This window comes from Phaethon lepturus, unplaced genomic scaffold (genome assembly GCF_000687285.1).
Source record: "Phaethon lepturus isolate BGI_N335 unplaced genomic scaffold, ASM68728v1 scaffold34778, whole genome shotgun sequence".
Taxonomy (NCBI): Eukaryota; Metazoa; Chordata; class Aves; order Phaethontiformes; family Phaethontidae; genus Phaethon; species Phaethon lepturus.
Genome location: NW_010560354.1, coordinates 16,155 through 37,009, shown reverse-complemented (window position 1 = coordinate 37,009; position 20,855 = coordinate 16,155). Strand labels below are relative to the sequence as shown.

The 20,855-nt window shown below is 53.6% G+C and overlaps 1 protein-coding gene across 1 annotated transcript in view; it reads right to left on the bottom strand.

Annotated features, from left to right (window-relative positions):
- Positions 1–20,855, bottom strand: part of PEMT (phosphatidylethanolamine N-methyltransferase) — a 38,174-nt gene that overhangs the window by 3,028 nt on the left and 14,291 nt on the right. The window contains exons 2-4 of the mRNA XM_010293645.1: positions 14,761–14,876; positions 6,486–6,631; positions 2,022–2,133 (exon numbers count right to left, since the gene is read on the bottom strand). Coding sequence (XP_010291947.1) covers positions 2,022–2,133; positions 6,486–6,631; positions 14,761–14,876 — 374 coding nt within the window. The remainder of the gene's footprint in view (positions 1–2,021; positions 2,134–6,485; positions 6,632–14,760; positions 14,877–20,855) is intronic.

Here is a 20,855-nt window from a genome sequence, read left to right as displayed (position 1 = left end):
AGCGGTTTGGGGCGCCGTCCCTGCCATTAGTCGAGCTGGGGATAGCTGCAATATCCTGCAACGCAGAAAACAGCGGCTCTCGCCCCGCGCGATGCTTTTACGGTTGGACTGGAGTCGGAAGGCAGGCTGTCGGGTGAGCTGCCAGGCTCGCTTACGTTATGTGCTATGTGCCCTCACAGGTGAAAGTGAATCAATCCTCTGGGCTCCAGTGCCATGATATGGAGCGTGATGCATCACCGAGGGAGGACAAACATGTCCTACATTTTAGGCTGGTCCAAAACCAGATGGCAAACCTTCCTCCGGCATCCCTCCCACTGCCACAGAGCCAGGACATTAGCTCTGGCCTCTGAGGGCAGACACCTAACATCTTCTGAAAGCCCTGGGACCTCTGAAGAGACCTGGGGCCCCCAAAGAACTTCAGCAACCCAAGCCAAGATCCCAGAGAAGAGAAACAATCAAAACCACCGCATGCAGGGTTGTGCAGAGCTTCCCCAGGGCAGGCGTGCGGTGTCCTGGTGCCACTTTGCACAGCACCAGCAATTTGTTAACAGCAATTATTTATCATGCCTCGCTGCCCTTTACGGTGGCAGCCTTTTAGTGAGAAAAAGGAGGCTATCACAATGTTGTCTTGAGCTGCTTCGAGCTGCTTTTGCCCAGGATTGTGGTAGAACACCAAGCAACGTGCACACGGCGCGAGGTTGCTCTCTCGTGGGGGTGAAGAAGGGATTTCTGCGACAGAAACAGCTCAGAAGTGTTCAGCTGGTTCTGCAAAGGTTCCAGGAAATACTTCGATGCTGATCTTAAACAAATAAAAATCTCCTTATAATTCCTCCTGGTCAAATTCCTTCAAATTTGTGCTGTTGTGGGGGTGCTGGTGCCAGTCGCTCTCTGGCTGTGGTGCGGTATGGGGGGTTCATCCCACCCCAGCTCTGCCCCACTCCTCCCAGCAATATCCCCGCTGCCATCACGCCGGTGCCGACCCCATGGCTGGCTCTCCTGCCCGGCACTGCCACGGCCCCAGCAGTGAGCTCGCCCCAGCTCTTGTGTGCTATTTCCCAGGGTTTGGACCCAATTCAGTGCCGCGGGGCTGCCAGGAAGGCAAATGGCTTCGTGCAGCCAGCCCTGACGGCACCGGGGGGTATTTCAAGTGCAGAACGAAAAGCAGCAAGGCTCAGTAGAGACAGGAGAGAAACCATCAGCTTTACTTATTACCAAGGTCCAGAAAGTGCTGCACACATGGCTGAAAAGGTGACCAGAAAGTGGCAAAGCACTTCATTTTTTCCACTGAAGTAAAAAAGAGGTGCTCAGGAGCATTAGTGCAAAATATCTAGTGATAAAGGCCTGCAACGCCTACGGGCTCTCGAAGTAACAAAGCCAGGGTTTTTTTTCTCTTGGGCAAATAAATAAAATGTGATATTAAATGAAAACCACATAAAACTTGTTACACAGCATAGAGTATATTGCTCATTTGCTGCTAAATTACAGCCTATTCATTTCCTCCCGAGCAGGCTATTAAGCTGTGTTGTATCACATGAGGAGTGTTTCGGAAGTGCTATCACCGTGCAGTGGGGGAAAGGGTGTGTTGGCTTGTTTTGCTTTTTTCAGAGGTAATTACAGGGTCACACTGATCCCCAGTATCAGTGCCCTGCCCCTGCCGAGTGACACCCGGCATGAGTTTGGCCCTGGCTGTTGATTTTTCCACGTACAGAGCCTGCCAAGGACCTCATTCAGCTGCGAAGCATTTGCTGATGCTTCCTCTCCCCAGCACTTGGCCGTTATTTATTTTTCTACAATTAGTGCTGCAAGTCTTTTATGACAGCAGAAGATTTTGCACGCACAAAAATAGTCAGGAAGGGAGACGTCAGCGCATGTTGCACTTTCCCTGCCATTTTTTTTTTTTGCTGGCTGCCATCACCAAGAGTTTCTTTGGCCTCTGATGCAGCCCGGCACCTTATGCCCTGCTGAGCACAGACCCCACGCCTGCCCTACAACCGGTGCTGTTTGCAGGGGCATATACTCACATGAGGGACCAGCCCAAGTAGACGGCTGTGCTGCCCCAGTACATGGGATTATCCAGGATGCTGAAGGGGAAGCTGGTAACTTTTGCCTCCATCAGGATGCCAAAGTAATCACCTGCAGAGCAAACAGAGCGTTTCTGGTTAGGCTCCATGAAGCTGGGAGTCACGGGGGGCTTTGGCACGCCGATACCCTCCCTTTGCCACGGGCCATTCCTGCCAGGGAGGCAGAGCGGAGGCGAACGAGGGGTTTCGCTGCTGACTTCCAGGCTGAGAAAACAGCAACAAATAGATTGTCTATCTGTTTCCTCTGTGTCTATCAGCTTTGCTGGGAATGGCTTTTTGCTGGTGAGGAAGGTTTGTGCATTGCAATGAGACTACGGCAGCCACGTCCCTCTTCGGGAAGCAACTCTTGAGGTCCCAACTAGCCGATTCTGGCTTCCTCATTTGAAAACTGCCTGTCTGATGCCACTTGATGAGGCAGCAAGGGCACAGGATCAAATCCATTTAATGGGGAAATAAGCCCAGCGCACTGTAATGGTGTTTCGAGATGTTATAATCACGACTGCCACCATCAAATGCCCTCATTCAGTGTCACCCTTATCTCATAGCTCAGAGAATTTCTCAGAATTTCAGAAAATAGCACCTCTGCCTGCAAAACACTCAATTATCAGCATGATGATGATGATGATAATAGGTGATTGTCATGTGTAATGAGGAAAGCTTTCAGAACTGTCAGCATCCAACCAGCTTCCTATCTACCTCGGAGTAATCCTTCCACCCTCCTGAAATGGAAAAGAAATGACAAGCAAGGAGATGTCATGCAGCTTGTGAGCGGCATTTCGGGTGGGGAAAGGGCCAAGATGCAGATCTCTGACTTCTGTTGGTCTTACAAGCAAGACCACAAAGCCCAGCAAGGATTTTGCGCCGTATCCACTGCGCAAGACGCAGCAGCCATCGGCGAGGAGCAGGGCCGGTCCATCAGGCCAGGGAGCTGCTGCTGCCCTGGGCTGCATTCCCAGCTTTGCTGCCGGCCCGTTCCCTGACCTTGGGCAAGTCTCCTCCATCCCTCCCGGTGCTATTGTGCACCGATCATAATATCAGTCTTTCTTAGAACGCGGAGGGTGGTGAGGATTAATGTATGGTGAGAAAGTGCTCAGAAATCCAGATAAAAGGCATTACAGGAGTGCAAACTATTCAAGGTTATTATTATTACCTGGATCGTAGTGTAATTTCTTTGACCTCACATGGTGCAAAAACATTTATTTCTAAGGATAAACAGCGCCTGCCCAATTAGACAATGCTTTTGGGCTTTAACTACAGGCCACTAAGTGAGATAATTGCCTGGTATTCATACTATACGTTCTCACAGTTACTTGGCAATGCATCTCTGAGATTGTTCTGGTAGAAAGAACACATCACCCGCTGCCAGAGCCCATTTCTGTGCTTTCTTATGTGTCAAAATGCTTCATTATACCCTGCCCGCCCTCGCCTGTGGGCTGAACACCTCAGTCCCCAAACGGCTCTGGCACCGGGGAGGTTCGCACAAAGCCCTGGGTCCGGGGGGCTGGCAGGGGCTTATCTGAGCCCGGCACTGGTGGGGCCGTGGGACCCCCCGGGCAGGCTCCCTGCAAGCAAAAGCACACAGCAGCCTGGGGGAGCAGGCAGCTCCCCCAGGACACAAGCTTTTCTGATGTAATCCCTGCCTCTAAACCCACACAGTTAAATGGACACAACCACCAGAGAGGACCTACAATGTTTTTATGTTCAGGCAGGTGCTAAGGGATGCGCAGCATCAGCCTGGGCATCTCCTGTGCCTCCTCCATTAAGCCCTGAAATCAGGAATCGGCTCCTTTGAGGGACTTTGGCATCTAATCTGAGTTATTTTTTGCTGGAGGTCAGTGTAACCATCTCGCTGCACAGGGTAGACCCTTTGGATCACAGCAGCAAAAAGCCATTTTATGCACTCCCCAAGGTCCACCACGGTCCCCGGAGCATGACCTGGGCTCAAGCACCACCTCCACGTCTCTCCGGAGAGCCTCCGGCTTCACCACAGCCCAGTAACAGACTTCGGTCAAGTCAGATTTACTTGAAATTTTGGTCAGCGCTGGAAGGAACCGCGCTTGGGCGCGAGACAGATGGGCTTAGACAGGCAGAGCCACCTCTCAGCGCCCTCGGCCTCGGGGAAGCCAAATCCTCATTACTGCGTTTGCTGGGAAATAGGGCAAACGGCGAGGCGGACAGCGCTGAACTGATGCCCGAATCCCCGCGCGGGCACGATGCAGAGACGGCACCGGGAGGATTGCTCTGCAGGGGAGAAGGCTGCCGGGGCGAGGGGCCGCATCCGCAAACAGAGGCTGGGGTCGGTGCTGCTGGGCGGGAGATGGGTTTGCTGCAGAATGGTGACTCACGCAGCTCCCGCCTCACTGTTTAGCCCACATTTAAGAGACAAAGTGCTCTGCAGTCGCTTCAAAGCTTAACCGTGCTGTTGCAGAGGAATCTAATGGGCAGCCCCCATGCGGGCTCTGTGCGCCCTGCCTGGTTCAGCCCTCACTGCTGTAGGAAAACCCAAAAGTGAAGGGTCAAATGCTGTTCCAATAAGTTTCTGAAGTGCTTGGATGTCAGAGGCTCTCTCAAAACTTCTCCTGAGCTCAGATAACAACTATGAGAAGAAGCTGGAAGCCCTCTTCTTGCCAAAGCAGTGCGGCCCTTTGCTACCTGCAGTCAGAAGTGCTACCACTGCTGGGGGACCCTGCTCCTCCCGCAGCGCCAGCTAAAACCCTGCATGCAAGAGGACGTTGGAAGTACCAGTCCCAAGAGAGTCCTGAGCAAAAGAACATCCCACATGAGATCCTCAGAGACCTGCGGACCCGTTGTCTTCCCCACGGCTGGGTAAGAAACCACACTGAACAGCACTCTCCATTAAGAGTTTGCCGACTCGGACTCATGGGGGCTTGCACAGAGCTGAGGAGCCGCTATCGGTCCAAGGATGGATGCTCCAGCTCCAGCTGGGCCATGCCTCTGTGGCACAGCGGTCCTGAGCCAGCCCGGCTGCGCCAGCACAAGGTCTTGGCATCTCCCCACCCTGACTCAGCTCTGCCCGGCACCCATCATGCCCCGGCTAGCAGAGAGAGCTGGCCTCGCTCCCTGCCACGTCATGCAAGGCGTGGAGCCGTGCAGCCTCAGCCCGGTGCTCGGGTGGCAGGGAGAGCCGCCACCGGCAGAGAGGACAGAGCAGAAGTGCCCGATACAGGCCACTAGCACCGGCCTCTTCCCTGCCCCGGGGGATGCGGGAGCCACCGGCCACGCAGAGCAGAGGGGGACAGGGCCACTCTCACCGCTTACGCTGAGCCTGACTCACTTGTTTGCTTTTCCCCAGCGGTTCAAGTCCAGTGGATGCTCCTGGTCGGATGAATCAGTCTTTACGTAAACAACCCCAGACCTGGCTGAACTTCAGGAGCGTTCAAGCAGCTCTTGCTGGCGGGTACTCCTGTGCCTGGCCTCTCTGGACACGTCTCCGCAGGCACTGCATCGCTCCGGGGGACCGTGGGTGGTTTTGGAGGATGCCAGTGCCTGGTAGCCGGGGGACAGGGGTCTGACCCGGGGCCGGGAGCGGGGCTGCACAGATGAAGGGTGAGCGCCACACATTCAGGAGTGCTGAGCTCTATTTCTGGCAGCAGGATCTTGGCCAATTCAACACATTTCTTTGCAACTCCACTTGAAACCAGGAAGGCTTATTACGTCCCTCTCTTCTTCCTGGCGATGCTGCAGGAGCTAATTGAATTTGGTTTGTAAAGCACTTGCAAAAGCACAGCCTAAATGCAGTGTCAAAGCTGGGGCTGTGATTATTTCAGCCAGCGGGAGCTGCCCCTTTCCTTAGATATTTATTGTTCCTGTCTCTATTTTATTTTTATGAATTCCACACATACTGGCATGTTTTTAAAGTCAACAGTGCTAATAGAATTACTCTCTAAATGTGAAAGCAGGCACAGTGGAAAATGCCTTCTGCCATGAAGCGGCAGATAAAAGAATCTGTCAACGAACGTCAGGTTTATTGCAGAGGGAAGAGCAAACGAGATCCTGCCTCGGCGTGTGTCGAGCGGGTGGAGGTTCAGGGCAAGGCTGCCGGATGCTTCGCTCTTGCTGTGCTGGTGCCGACCTGCTCGCAGGGTCTGTACTCGGGGATCCCTTTTCTGGGAGGCATTTGAACTGTCAGATGATCAGCTGCTTTCCAAAATTTCTGGCTTGACACTGAAGGTGATCGGACTCACTGTATAAAACCACTGCACCACCTCCTTCGGGCGAGGTAACGGCATGGTTAGATCACGCTTTGGTGTGATAAAGACAAGAGCAAATCTAAGAGCCCTGAAGGCAAGGACGAGGAAATCCTTACAGACTCCGCCCTAGCAAAAGAACCCTGTGAGGATTAAATTAACTTTCTGGTTAAGCTGTTGAATTTTTAGTGCTTACCTAGGAATGTCCCGGTGAATCCCAGTGCTAAGAAGCTGGAGATGACAAACAAGGACCCTACAGCCAAGATGGCCAAGCCTGTGTAATAGGCCCAGTGGCAGTCCAAGCCCTCCAGCTTCGGCTGGCTCTTCATGGCTTCTGTGAAGCTGTCGGAGAGACAACAAGGGCTGTTAATAGCGGCGACTTGTTACTAACGTCACCCACCTCTCCCTGGGAGACGTGGAGCTTTGGAAGAGGATGCTGCTGAGAAGGAACCTTCACCGGGTCCCTTCTTCCACCTGGACCTACTCAACCTCCCAACGGGAGAAGCAAGGAGCCAAAGCCTTGTGAGCAGCCAGGACTTGATCTGGGGCAGCTATTTCTACTTGCAGCCCTTGCTCTCTCCTGGAAATACCAACCCCACCGAACTGCAACATCAAAAGCTCTACCCTGCTCTCCACAACCCAGGTTTCTTTGTGACTGGGAGCTCTGGGAAAGACGCCCTTGCAAATGCTGGAGGCTGTGATGCCTCGGCAAAGGACTTGAAGGGTTGGGAACAATCGGCTGGGTTATCTCGTGCTCCCACCCCCGTTCCTCTCCATCAAAATATTTTGCAGTGTTCATGTGTTAGCCACGTGCCCAGGAGTGATTCACAGCTGAAGCCTGACAGTCAGGGGGAGGATTGGAACGGCGAAAGGAAAATACTAGAGACGCACATTTTCAAGTGTGAACACAGCTTCTCGGCTCCAGGCTTGTTCAGGCATTTCAGGTCTGACCTTCCAAATACTCATTTGTGAGTGGAATAACTGTGATCCCCCCTTCAGCCCCCTGACCTTTGCCTAGAGCAGGGCTTGGCAGGCTCAGCATCTCGCATAGCTCCGATACAAACGTACGACTACAAAGGAGACAACACCGTGATTAAAAAAATGCCCACTAATAATAGTGAGAGGAGATAACAGACCCGCAGAGCCGTACATAGTGTTTCTCCACATGCTGCTGACACATGAGGTAGGAAACTTTGAGCCTTTTTTTAATGAGCACCCTGGAGGCTGAAATTCAAGTGGAATAACAGCTCTCCCGTGCCTCCAGCCACTGCTGACTGCCAGGGCCGGGCCAGCTCCTGCCTCTGCTCCCGGGCTCCTCAGCTGGAAACTGCTTCCATGACGTTACCTGCAGGACTTGGGATAGTCTTTTTCCCATGTCCAGCTTCCCCAAGCCCTGCAAATCCCTGGGTTTTCTCTGTTGCCCAAGTGAAAGCTGAAAGACACAATCTTGCCTGCCCAGCTGATCGACAAGTGGGTGGAAATGCACCTTTCGAAGGCTCAAAGACCAGATGGCAAGTTACATGCCCCAAGCAAAGTGCATGATGATATTTAAACCCCATGGTTTAGGAAGCTGGATGATATTTTTTGTTTTCCTTGGAGCTCATTCCTACTAGGTTTTCTACTGTCAAGGAGTTTTTAGGACCCCAGAGCAAGCCATTTAATCTTCACTTTGGATTGGAGCAAGGAAACAAAACACAGAATAAATGTAATGTGCTTGGGAGTGAGCAAGGACACAGCATCTTGGTGACTTACACTCTGCCCCCCATGCTGGAAATTACAGGGCAATTCCCTTTTCCAGGGAGCCAAGCACAGGCAGAGGAAGGACAGCGTGGCCCCAGCGACGTAAGAGCGCACGTCCCCGAGGCTGGCCCTCCTCCAGCGCCCAGTACACCTCCTCGCGCTCACCAGGCTCACGTTGATTTAGCTTAAAATCATTATTGATGGGAACACACAAATCTGGCTGCAATGTGAAGAAGCACCAGCTGCACAACCCTTTGCATCGTTTCCCCGGTATTCATTTTTAAATGACACAAGTCTCCCCTATGGGGAAGCCCAAATCTGCATCGCTGCTACCAGCGCTGCCTGGGAGTGGGAGGAAAGCAATCCCACCCGCCTGAGCAATCCCGGCCCAGCCGCGCTCTCGGAGCGCAGCGTGACATCCCCAGGGATGCTCTGGAGCTCTCTGCTCCCGCAGAGGAAGATGCTAACGCCTTTTCACAGGACTGAGGGTTTGACCCTGCATTTGGTCAGGACCTCTCCACAGGGCACCAGCACCGGGAAGGGATCTCACAGCATCAAAAAATGCTGCTGCTGATCCCTGGGGAGGCAGGTCTGGGAGAGCAGCACTGAGCTGGCTCCCGCCTGGATCCCAGCCCCCAGCAAAGAGACGGGGGAACGGAGAGAGGTACAGCGAGAGCACAGCGCTCGGAGGCTGCTTCTTGCTCCAGATGAACTGGATTCATGCTGTCTTACATCCTTGAGGCTCCTCTATCCTATGCTAGTGACCTGACTTGGCCTCAGAGCAGCAGAAGAACAAAGGTGGCTTCAAGAGCGTGAGCTGGATGACTGTGAATCTGCCTTGGAGGTTTTGCAAACCAGCACGTGACGTGGTTTGTTTTGGCAAAGCCGTCTCCCCTGTTCCAGATGATCCCATCCTTCCTTTTCATGGTCGGATAGGCCTGCATTAGTTACCCTCATCAGGATGTCTTGCTCGGTCCCCTGCTGTTTGGCTTACAGCTAGAGAGGGAGGTGTTTGCACAGAGATAATGGACCGCCTTTCCCTCCAGTAATGTTTTATATCTTCCTAAACACACTCTCTATTTGCATTAAACATGATGCACACAGGAGTCTTCAGAATTGGTAAATAAACCTTTTAAGCATTTATGATGCTGGGCCATGACAGGCAGCACGGAACTGTCAATTATTCTGGCATCCATGACTGCTCCTCGGTGGCAGGGGAGCCTCACCGTGCCGCGTTTCACCCTCCTTGGCAGGCGGAGGACGAGGTGTTGGCCATCTCCCTTGCTAGGAGAGCTAGTCACGTAGCCAATCTGCCAGGAAACCAGGCCCTTTCACCATGTGCCTCCGAGTCATGTTTATTACAGCATTTTTTTCTTGCTGCCCGACAAGGCAGTGGCCCAGCTCGGCACCCCAGAGGGCACCAATTAAAGCCACGCTTTGTCCCAGTACCTGGAAACGCTTTATGTGCCGAGCGGAGCAATTGCTATGGTGAGGAGCATCCCTCTTACCAGCGCAGGGGAGGGGTGGCTGAGCTGCAACCTACTTTAATCACGTACCCGACTGCGATCATGAGGACGTCTGCCATCGGGGCAGGGGCTGGAAGGTGCCCCCAACTTTGGCAAGTGGAAACTGGGGAAAATGGGGCTTCCCCTGACATCTCCCCACACCTGCTAGTGTGAAGCATGACACCAGAGGCACCCGTTCTCCAGCCCAGAGGGGAAAAAGAGAAATCCATCAGCTCCGCTCTGGCCAAATGGGCAGATGTGGCCAATTCCTGGCAGGGTACAAGCAGCTGCAGCAGCCACAGGCGAGCTGCACAGCTGCTGCAGCGTGCCGCAGGGTTTTGCACAGGGAAGCCAAGGCAGCGGGTGTTGTTCTGCCTACCCTTCCCAAATCGGAGATGCACTTGCTCAGACATTCAGCCATCGCTACACATGCATCATCACTTTGTCGGAATCATCGACTGGTTTGGGTTGGAAGGGATCTTCAAAGGCCATCTAGTCCAACACCCCTGCCATGAGCAGGGACATCTTCAACCAGAGCAGGTTGCTCAGAGCCCCGTCCAACCTGACCTGGCATGTTCCCAGGGATGGGGCATCTCCCACCTCTCTGGGCAACCTGGGCCAGGGTTTCACCACCCTCATCATAAAAAATTTGTTCCCTTTATCTAGTCTGAATCTCCCCTCTTTTAGTTTACCACATAATAAACCACATGAACTGGAAAAAACACTCAAAATGGTGCTGAAGCATGGGGTCAGAGATGTCACACTGATGGGCTCACAGAAAGGAAGTGGCAGCGAGGGAAATCAGCTGCAGGTCCTCTCACTGGGACATGGAGAAGACATGCAGCCAGGTTTGCACAAACAGGCACCGATTTATTCGACCAGAGAACAGCAACTGCAACACCAGAACACTTACCAAACCTGCAGCCCAAAATACATCCCCAAAGGCCGCATGGAGCACAAAGCAAACCTGGAAATACTAAGAGAAGCTGAGCTTTTTAGGTCCCAGCCTCTCTTGGTGGCCCACAGCAAGCGTATTTTCCAATCCCTTTCCCGCAAAGGAGGGCAAAGACCTCGTCCAACAAACTGGGTCACTGCTGGGAGCAGCCCAGCAGTGCTCCCTTTGCCTGATCCCAAATATCAGCCTGGAAACTGGGGCTGGCAAATGCAATTGGGGCAGAATTGGGCCAGGGGCCAGCAGGCAGCGACGGTGCAGGTGGGCAGGGTTTCGGAGGCAGCAGCCACCGCTGCAAGGTGCCGCGCTCACTGTGCGGGATGTCAGTCTGTCCCCCGTACCTGAGGTTTTGTTCCTCTTGGCAAAAGGAGGCAACGAGGGTAAAACCATCCGGTGGCGCCCAGCAGCACACGCTACAACAAAAGATCTTGTTTATTTGAAACAAGCAACCCCAACAACACTAAAATCGTCCTGCCGATACCACCGGCAATTGTTAGCCCGGTCATCATCTTCACAGCTTCTTCTGCCAATAATGACTTTGCTTTTCTGCCAGCGCGCATGTTATTTAGGTCAGTTGGGGGCTGTGGCAGCTTCTCCTCGTTCCTTGCATCTCAGCTGCCTGGTTTCCCCATCTGGATGCCCGGCAGCCACGTCGCTGGAGACACAAGGTGCTGTTGGCTGCCTGGAGTTTTTCCTGGACAGACATCAGAGATTGCCGGCAGCGTGGCTCGGAGGGGACATCGGCTCCTTCAGGCCACACTCAATTCCCGTCATCGAACTTGGCCACTTCTGCACAAAAGGCCACATGGTTCTTGGATCGATACCATTTACACAGTGCTCGTTCATGGTACTAGCTCACAAAATTAAATGGCATTGAGCATAAAGCCGAGAGGCACTACCGGGCAATGACAAACAACCCCTTCCCTTGCAAAATCCCGTCTCAGGGTGGATTTGTTTTCTTGGAAGCGTCAGCTCCAAGCGAGAAGCCCATCCATACAGGAGTCAAGGTCCAGCGGGTGGCATCAACAAAGGGCTTCACGTCAGCCGGCAGCGCGGTACCCACCAAGCACATTGCCAAAGGCACGCTGCCCTTCACCTGCGGGGCTCGCCCCAACCGGAGGCACCACAGCCCCAGGCACCCCAAGGCCCCTGTTTCTGCAAACCCCCTATTCAGGATGTGCACGTGGGTGTGCCTTTACAGCTCAGGCAAACACCCCAAGAGCCTGAAGGTGGGGAGTTCATAAGCTCCCTATGTACAAAACCACCCACACACGCCTGCCCCAAGATGGGGAGTTTGCCCGGGTGCACAAAAGGGAGCGCAGGAGGGCTCGGAGGCAGCGCCAGCGGCTAATTGTAGAGTTGATGCAGGGAAAGATATCAACAATGTGGTAAGGTAGGAGAGAGTGACCCTGCATGTAAGTCTGGAGGACAGCGAAGGTTGTCGCATCCCATGTCACACAGGTAACGGTCATAAACTGCTGGGGTACTGCCCGCAGTGCAGAGAGTTCAAGAGTTCAGGAATTGTTTTCACAGATAAGAGCCTCAGTGATGGAAGTTCCCTGCTTCTAGCAGAAAGAACACAGCGGTAATGAAAATAATCATTGCACCAAAGCAATTAAGGATGCTTGTCTTGTGCAGTTGACTGCGCAGGTCCCCCCGGTCACGGGTCATTCTGGATTGCTTCTCAGAAGCAAGCCAAGGCTGATAATGAAGCTCAGAGCCGGGAGGCACCTAATTGCTTAATTGAGCACAAGACAATCCTCTTCTTACACCCAACGTATCCCTTCGGAGCAAAGCTTGCATGAGAGCATCGTGGTGCCGAACTGGGGACAGGTCCACGGCAGAGATCCCTGCGTGGGGCGGGCGGTGATGCAGCGGCACAGCCCAGCTCCCGCGTGCTTTCAGCCCTGCTGCCAACCCACTCACAAAATTTCTGTCTGCTCTGCCCTCCCATCCTCCGCCCCCAGCTTGGAGCCTTTCAAAAAGTCAGTTGCAAGAAGGAAGCAGGGTTTTAAAAACAAAGACATCCCGTGGGCTCCTCAATCGCTCCCTGGCAGCCCCCACCCACATAAAAAGTCCCCAGAGCACGCAGAGAGGAGTTTTAAAGGCTGGATTAGAGCACTGGGGGTGGAGGGAGCCCCCCAAGGCTGCCTTTTCACTTGCTATCAGCAGCCAGCAGGCGCTGTGCAAGCAACCCTGACCGCCGCGCGCAGCCGAAGCGCGAGGCACAGCTTGCGCTTTGCCGGCTGGATTGCTTCCACGGGGCTGAGGAGCAGAAAACCTGCTTTCGCCAGCGTGCTCGAGTACAAGCGACTCGGAAAATAAAGGGAAAAGCGAAATAGCGAGAGCGGGCGAGACGCATCCCTCTCGGCATCACTGGCCACCGAGATGACCCGTGTTGTTGTATGACCCGTGTTGTTGTACGACCCGTGAACCCCTCTCTGGCAGGGCCAAACTCTGGTGTGGACCTGGCTGGTATCTTCATGCAAGGGCAAGGGACAGGATGAATCCTTCCCAAACATCATAACCTCTCCAGGCTTAAGCAATAAGCCCCAGGCAGCCCTGGAAGGCTCGCTGAGCTGGGAATGGAGGCAGTGAGTCTCCCTGGTGCGTTTCAGGGCAGCTCCAGCAGTTGCTGCTCTGACGATCACCCTGAAGCCACCCCATCACTCCCACAGTTAAGGGCTTCCCTCGCTTGAACAGCCTCCAAAGCCTGCTAGCCATCACTCAGGCCAACTTCAGCGCCAAGGAAAGGCAACGGAATAACCCAACCATGTTGAAACACCTGGGCAAAATAAAGTTCACATTGCAATCATCTGAAGTGGCCTTGGCCCATCGGGGCGGTCTGGTATCTCATCCATGTTCTGCTGGGGGTGAGCTTCCCCATCTTCTAGAGCCTCTCTTCCAAAACCAAGGTCCAAATGGGGCTTTTCCAGTCCCCTGAGTTGACTTTTCCTTCAGGGCCCAACTCATGGGCTGCGCAGGCAGAGCCATCCCTAATGAGCTCCACAGCACTCACAAACTCATGACACAGAGCACAGCCAGCACAGTAAGTAATGCCAGCCCTGGGAGGGCACTGAGGCGTCTGCAGGGGGAAAGTGTGATGTAGTGCTGGGACAGATGGGGTCTCGTTGGCCCTCCCAGCAGTTCCCCATCAGCTGTGACCCAGCGAGCCTCGCTGACCGAGGAGCCAGCAGGATTACTGGGAACAGAGACCGTCCCTCCATCAGCTGTGTTTTTAATTAAAGCCAGGCACAAGGCTTTGCATTGCTTCCCAGACAACAATGACTGTGTCATTTGTGCAAGAGACTGCTGAGACATTCCCCAGCGGAACGCAAGCCTGCTGTGTCGCTAAGACATCAGCAGAACACACATGCCCTCTGCATTGCCTGCATTCAATTACAGCCCCATTCATTTCAAGCTTTCTTACGGTTTCTGCAATAAGCAGTAGCTGGGACAAACACAGAAGGGCAAGGGCAGGTCTTGGTGTCACTTCCAGGAAGGCAAAGCTCTTAAATACATGTGCAAATTCCAACCTGAGATCTCTGTGCCTGGGAAATTACCCAAAGTACTAAACAACCCATTAGCTCTGACCCTGGCATAATTGAATCTGGGAATTTAGTAAGAAGAGTCTGTCTCTCCTAACAGCATTGAAGATAAAGCCTACCAGATCATAGATAAATTGCTGGCATTGAGGAAGTGTTCTGCAGTAAACCTCTCTGCGGCGCTCAGAACGTCAAAGGACATATTCCCATGGTGTACGATGTATCAGTCATACAATACTATGAGCTAGCACAGGTGGCATTTAAAGAGATCACAGATAACAGTTTAAAGAGACTGCTTGCTAAGTGCACAGATAATCCTGCTCCTCTACACAGGAAACTGCAGCTTCTTGAAAACAGGTTTAATTTTGTTTATGATTTTTACGAGAAAATTAAAAAATTCTGCTGCTACATATCATCCATCCTGCGCAAGCAGCCCTCCTGTCACCTGGGCTGCTGCTCCCAGGGCAGGGAAACCACCCCCAGAGAGCAGAGCAGGGAAACCTGCAATATTCAATGCCTGTTGACACTGATGATTTTGGCCATGCTGCCGCAGCCCTCATCTTTATTACAAATCCTGGAATTAAATCTGCTGCTGGCTGAAGGTATCCAGCCATGTAAAAGCGATAGGCTGGGGCTGGATCCAGCATTTCAGAGTAAATATCCCTCATCCTCCCACCCTGTAGGGGCATTTCTCTGCCTCGATACGTAGGAGTAGGGTTAGGTCCTTACCAATGGCTCCGCACGCAGTTAAGCATCAGGATAACAGCGCCCAGGCAGTAGCAGGCGGCACGTGGAGAGCCGAAGACTCGGCTGAGCGCTCGCGTCTTGTGCTCCCATCTGGCTACCTGAAGAGACAACAGAAAACAGAGCGGGTAGTCGGGGTGCGTGCTGGCCCAGGAGCGAGGCCCACAGCCTCGGCCCCACACTGCGGACATGCCATCTGCACGGCTTTATGCGAGAAGCAAGTGGAGGCCACGGATGGGACATGGCTTAAACCAAGCCTGGGGATGAACGGTCCTTCTCCCACCCCTGCCAGCCCCCGCCCGCGCGTGCGTCGCCCTGTTCACCGGGCCAGCCAGCAGCACTGAGGCACTGGCTCACGGCAAAAAACCCTACACGTGAGTTTCAGGCAATATGTGGCTCGGACAACATATACCCAACAAGGCTGAGAGCATTGCTAAGGCTGTCCACAGGTCACCAAAGCCAACAGGCCCCTGCCACGGAGCCTAATATTGGTCTCCTGGAAGGAAAAGAGATCCCCAAGGAGGGGATGGCCCACAGGGACACCCAGCTCTCATTTTCTGGGCTCTACCATCTCCTACATCCAGCTGTAGGGACCATACCTGGCAGGAACAACCCCTCCTTGCTCGATTCCAGAAAAATTTGCAAACACACATGCACACCCCATCTCCAGGGAGGCATCAGCATCCTTTACAGTCCACTCTTCTGTAATTTTAAGCTCTGTGTTCTGCAGAGCAGCGGCAGCTGATGGGCCCCTGCTCAACACGCCTCGCAGCTGAGGAGCTGCCCTCTCACCCTGGGAGGCTGCTGCATGCGAGTGTCTGGAGCGGCTCCCAAAATCTGCAGGACTGGATCCACCCAAGTCACCAAATCCGGGACCCTCACTCCCGAGCTGATGAAAATCCTTACAGCTACTCTGTCTTCTACCTTTCCTGTATCCCTCAGAAAGCTGTCGCTGTATTTATCGCCTCTTTTAGGCTCCATTTCCAGGCGCCAAGGCTGGGCTTTGGCTCAGACCCTAAATTCAAGCCAAGCGGAGCACACCTGGGCAACGAAGCGGGAGGTGGGAGTCAGCAGAACATCTCGGCACCAATTTGCGTCTCAGACACGGCCGGCACTTCATTAGCTTCAAATGCACTTCACTCCCTCGCATGGAGCCTGGGCAGCTTTTGGGAGGCACCTGCAACCCAGATTTCATCTACCCTGAATGCATTCGGTCATTTATTGGCTCTATTTGAGCAGCGAAAGGCCGCTTTGCAGGTCCCGCTTTCTTCCCAGGCTGATGCAGAAGCCCAAAGTGCTGCTGGTGGAGGGGGACTGCTGGCTTCAGGAGAGGGGAACGATGAAAACCTCCGATAAGCAGGGCACTGATTTCACATACTGAGAGCTGATTCAATTAGTTATGCAATGATTGCTCTGAAATTACAAATCCACTCATGACAGAAAGAGCTGCTTCACTGCCTTTTTCTGGCTGGTATAAATAGTTTGTATTCTAAATTGAATTTAAAACACTGTGCGTCATGCTGCTGCTAAAATGGGAGCCGCTGTTTGAGTGCTGTGAGAGAAAGAAATATAGGATGAGTTACCACCTTTGGAAAGTAAAAAGAAGTGACCATACAGGTGACTGAGTCAGAGATGAAAAAATGCAGCCACGTGCCAGTTATCTGTACCAACTTCCTAATTCCCTAGAAATTATTCTGGCGGCGTTTGCATGGACGGCAGCTCCTGGCTCGCTTTAGAGAGCTTCGTAAAGCATCTCAGCCGGCGGCAGAGCTGAAGCTGAAAGCGAAGGCAGTGCCGTCGGGATCAGAGGGGAGATCCCGTGTGCCACCGGGAGCCGTTGAGGCGGTTTCATAATTACCTTTGCCTTTAGAAAAGCACGTCTGGGCAGCGACGGAGCGCAGGGGGGCGAGGGGACGCGTTTCCGAGCCCTTTGGGGCAGCAGCTGGCTCGGCTGCGTTGGGATCCCTTCCAGCACAGCCCAACTCACGCTGCATCACGCTGCTGCTAGCTCCCCGGCTGGGACCGAGATGCCAACTTTTATTTAGCTGTCACAGCCTTCAGATGGGACCCTGGGCTCCTCTCCAAGCCCGCGCGGGAGTCATCCCGAGCAAAACGGAGCAGGAGCCTGCGTGGGGCTGGAAGCGGCAGCGCCCGCCAGGCCCCACGGCGATATTTCAGCAACAATTAATTTGTTCCGGTTCTGGTTCTATTCCTTGAACAACTAATTAGTTCTGTCTCGGTTCTAATTTTAGTCACTTCTAGCTAATATTAGCTCTCATTCGACCCATGGCTATGCAGCTGGCTTAAGGGTTTTATAAATTCATGAGCCAATGTGTTATTATTTACTGCATGACGAATGCAAAATGCTTTCAGCATCCTCCACGGCCGTGTGCAGGACGCGGCAGGGCTGAGACCAGCAGCATCCCAGGAGCCAAGGCCAGCACCGTGCTGCCCACGGGGGAGCACAGCATCACGGGGAAAAGCCCCATGCCATGGCTGTGTGTCCTCATCAGGGAAGGAACGGAGCATTTTTATTTTTCTTCCAACCTCTGAGTTTGGAAACAGAGTTAATACAAAGGTTCCTGACTTCCCCAAGGGTCAAAGCAATAGAAAAATTCAAGACTCCTTTTCCAAAGCTCCCAGCCCTCTGCTTTCACTTTAGGATACTTGGTGATGGCTGTAAGTAATTTTTTTAATGTTTCCCCCAATGCTCGTTATTGAAATAAATCAACGAGCGGATGTGGCTGCAATGCTGGGGAGTGCTCTTGGGTCCCATGTTCTGCCTTTGGCAGGCCGGCGCAGCCGGCTGATGTTCCCAGGGAATCGCTTCCTTCTCGACGTAAATTCGGGGCTGATTTCTACGTAACCGAACCGAGCCATCTCCCCAACCGCACGGGCAAGTGCGTAAACAAAAATGAAAGCACCAGCACGCATCCCCAGCAGCTGCCCTGATGCAAAATAGAAATGCTCTGAGTTTTCTTTCTTCGGGCAGGCAAACGCAGCCGGCTGATGTTCCCAGGGAATCGCTTCCTTCTCGACGTAAATTCGGGGCTGATTTCTACGTAACCGAACCGAGCCATCTCCCCAACCGCACGGGCAAGTGCGTAAACAAAAATGAAAGCACCAGCACGCATCCCCAGCAGCTGCCCTGATGCAAAATAGAAATGCTCTGAGTTTTCTTTCTTCGGGCAGGCAAACCTTCCCGAGCCACCTCGAGAAGGGCCACAAATAACCATTCGAAAAGCAATTTCCTCCCATGAACCTGTGTCCGCAGCTGATCGACGGGAAATGCTCGTTATAGCTCTGCGTGCACAGCAGACCGTCGTCTCTCATTAATATTTAGTATTTGTTTCAAGGAAGGTGATTATTTTTGTCTGCCATCCAGGGGAGCTGGCTTTTGAACACGCTACATTTTAATTTGCTCAACCCCAGCTCTGTGCTGGTTCACATGACTCCATTTCTATACCTGGCTCACCCCAGAGATGGGGAACGAAACCAAATAGCCCAAAGGCTCGGGTCTAAGGGGCGTTTTGCATCTCAATGCTCATCAGCCGTGTCCTCACATTGCCCCATCACTACAGTATCTGAAGACGACCACGCGGGCGCTAGTGAATTTAGCCTTGTGGCAGGGCTGGGAGGCTGGGATGGATTAGCAGCTCCCTTCAACCTAAGGGAAACTGAGGCACTGGAGGGTTGAGGCGAGTGGCTGCTTCCCAGCTCTCTGGGGAGCAGGGCAGAGGGGCTGTGCCTGCACCGCGGGAAATCCTGGACCCATCGCCCATTCGCGGAGATGCTCTGACAACTTCTGGGGATTCTCTTTGACCTGGCCAAAGCGTTGGCATAAAAAAGTTCAGTGCCCAAGTCTGGCCTGGAGAAAAGATGACAGTGAATAGGATATGCTACCTTCACTGCACCTGTCTTGCAGCAATTGCCAGCATGAAGGATTCTGCCCCATCACGTGCGGTCTAGGAAGCAGCCCGCCGAGGGACCCAGAAGTCAGAAATTCCACGACAAGCCCAGAGGAAGAACTGTCAGCTCCCCAGGGCACGTCTGCGCCCCGGTCCCAAGAGGATACATGTACGTAGGCTAAGCCCTGGATGCATTGATGATTCAGCCCTACATCAAAAAAACTCCTTCAAACAAAACCAACCTGAGCAAATTATTTAACTTTCTCCTTCATTCTGACATCTCCTAGGCCAGCTGTGGGGGTATGTCCTCCTGTGGGCCCTGGGGCAAGAGAAACCCTGACCCTGGAAGGCTCCGTGTGAGCCTCTCCCATCGGGGCAGACGTGCTCTGGCTGGCTGATGACCTGGTGAATGGGCAGGAAACCTGGCATTATCCTTATTTCACCTACAGGGACCAGAAGCACCGACCTGTTCCCCTGTTATGAAAAATACATTTTCACTTTCTGATTCCCTGGAATCCCTCATTAAAGCGTTAACAACATTCTCTGCTCTCTGTCGCTGCTTGGATGCTGGAAAATGACCCTGCCTGCAGCTATCACATTTATTGAAAAGACAGGGAGGAAAACGCTACACCTGAGCATCCAAACTCTGACTGTGGTGCTCCCAGGAGCAAACAGGGACGCAGAGCCAACGCAGAGAGCAACAGCAGAGCAGGCTGCAATGTAAACGGACGTCCACCACCCGCCTGCGAGCGCTGGGGCCGGCTGACCTTTGCCGAGTGCCGGAGGAGCCAGCCCTTCTGCCTGTCCCAAGTGACTGTGGAGGAAATGAGTGTGGCCTGACCTTATCCACTCTAACGAACCGTGCTCCAGCCTCTCTGCAGTCGGCAGCGCTTAGTGCAGACGGTTTATTGCCCACATGCCGGTAGGGATGCACCGACAGCGCCGGCTGAACACCGTGGCCAGGCTGAAAGCTCTGGCCTGGGCTCCTGTGGCCACTGAAGGCAAATGTCCGAGTGCTTGTGCCACTCCTAGGTGAGAAAAATTCTGCTTTCCTAGGAGATTGCAAACCTCAGGAGAGATGGGAGGGGAAACTGCAGCGCTGGTCCTGGGGAAGATCGTGCACCGAGGGGTGTGTGGAGGCAGTTCCTGCAGCTCGATGGCACAACACGGGCACAGCGCTGAGCCCCCGGCACTGGAACAGCACCAGCCGAGGCTGGCATGTGCCCACGTGCAGCCTCATCCGAAACACTGAACACTGGCCCGCCGAGCGCCCGCCCCAGCACTGGGCACCAGCACAGGCTTTCCGAAGGCATGTGCAGAAAACGCCCTGGGGACCGGCGTGCCACTGGCAGCAAGAACACGATTAGCAGGAGCTCTGGGCAGCGAAGGCAGGAGAAAAAGAACAGAACAAACCATGGTTTAATTTGTACAAGCTGGTAATTATAGTTGCTATCTGTCTGAAATCTCTATTGAGTTTATTTAAATATGTTCTCCGTGAAGGCCATTCAGACAGGAATTATCAAGGTGTTGCAGCAGAGGAGATAATGCCATGCAGTTTTCAACAGATCAAGGGCTGATTAGGAGGAATTAATTAGCTGCTTAAACAGCCCTTGACTTGCTGCAGCAATTAGCCGTCACCTCCCTGCAGTCACGTTCCCCGTGCAGCAACAGCAGCGGCGATACGAAGTGCCTGACAGCAGAACTGCCTTCCCCGCGCCGCCGGTGAGCACCGGGCCAGCCCTGGGTGGGCGTGTGGCCACAGAAAGGTGCCCTAAACCCACAAGGATTAGCCTGTGGCCGCGGCTTGGCAGACGGGCAGCGATGCTTTGGGCCGCAGTGATTCCCTCGCACCCGCCATGGTGCCCATCCCATGCATCTGCTGCGACTCCCAACACGAGGCAGACAACGGATGTCTTCTCTCCTCCAGCCTTCAGCAGGCCAGTCCCTCGTGCATCCCCATCTCTTACGTGCTATGAGCCACCAGTTCTCAGCTGCACTCCACCACCGGGGCTGGCTGATCATCCAGCAGCCTTAATCCCACATGCCATCATTTGCTGTCCCTTTGGCAGGGTCGGGGCATCACCCCCACCTCTGCCCACCTGAGCCGTCACCCAGCCCTCCCCAGGCCCTCATCCCAGCCAGCCCTGCCTGCTGCAGAGCCTCCGTCCTGCC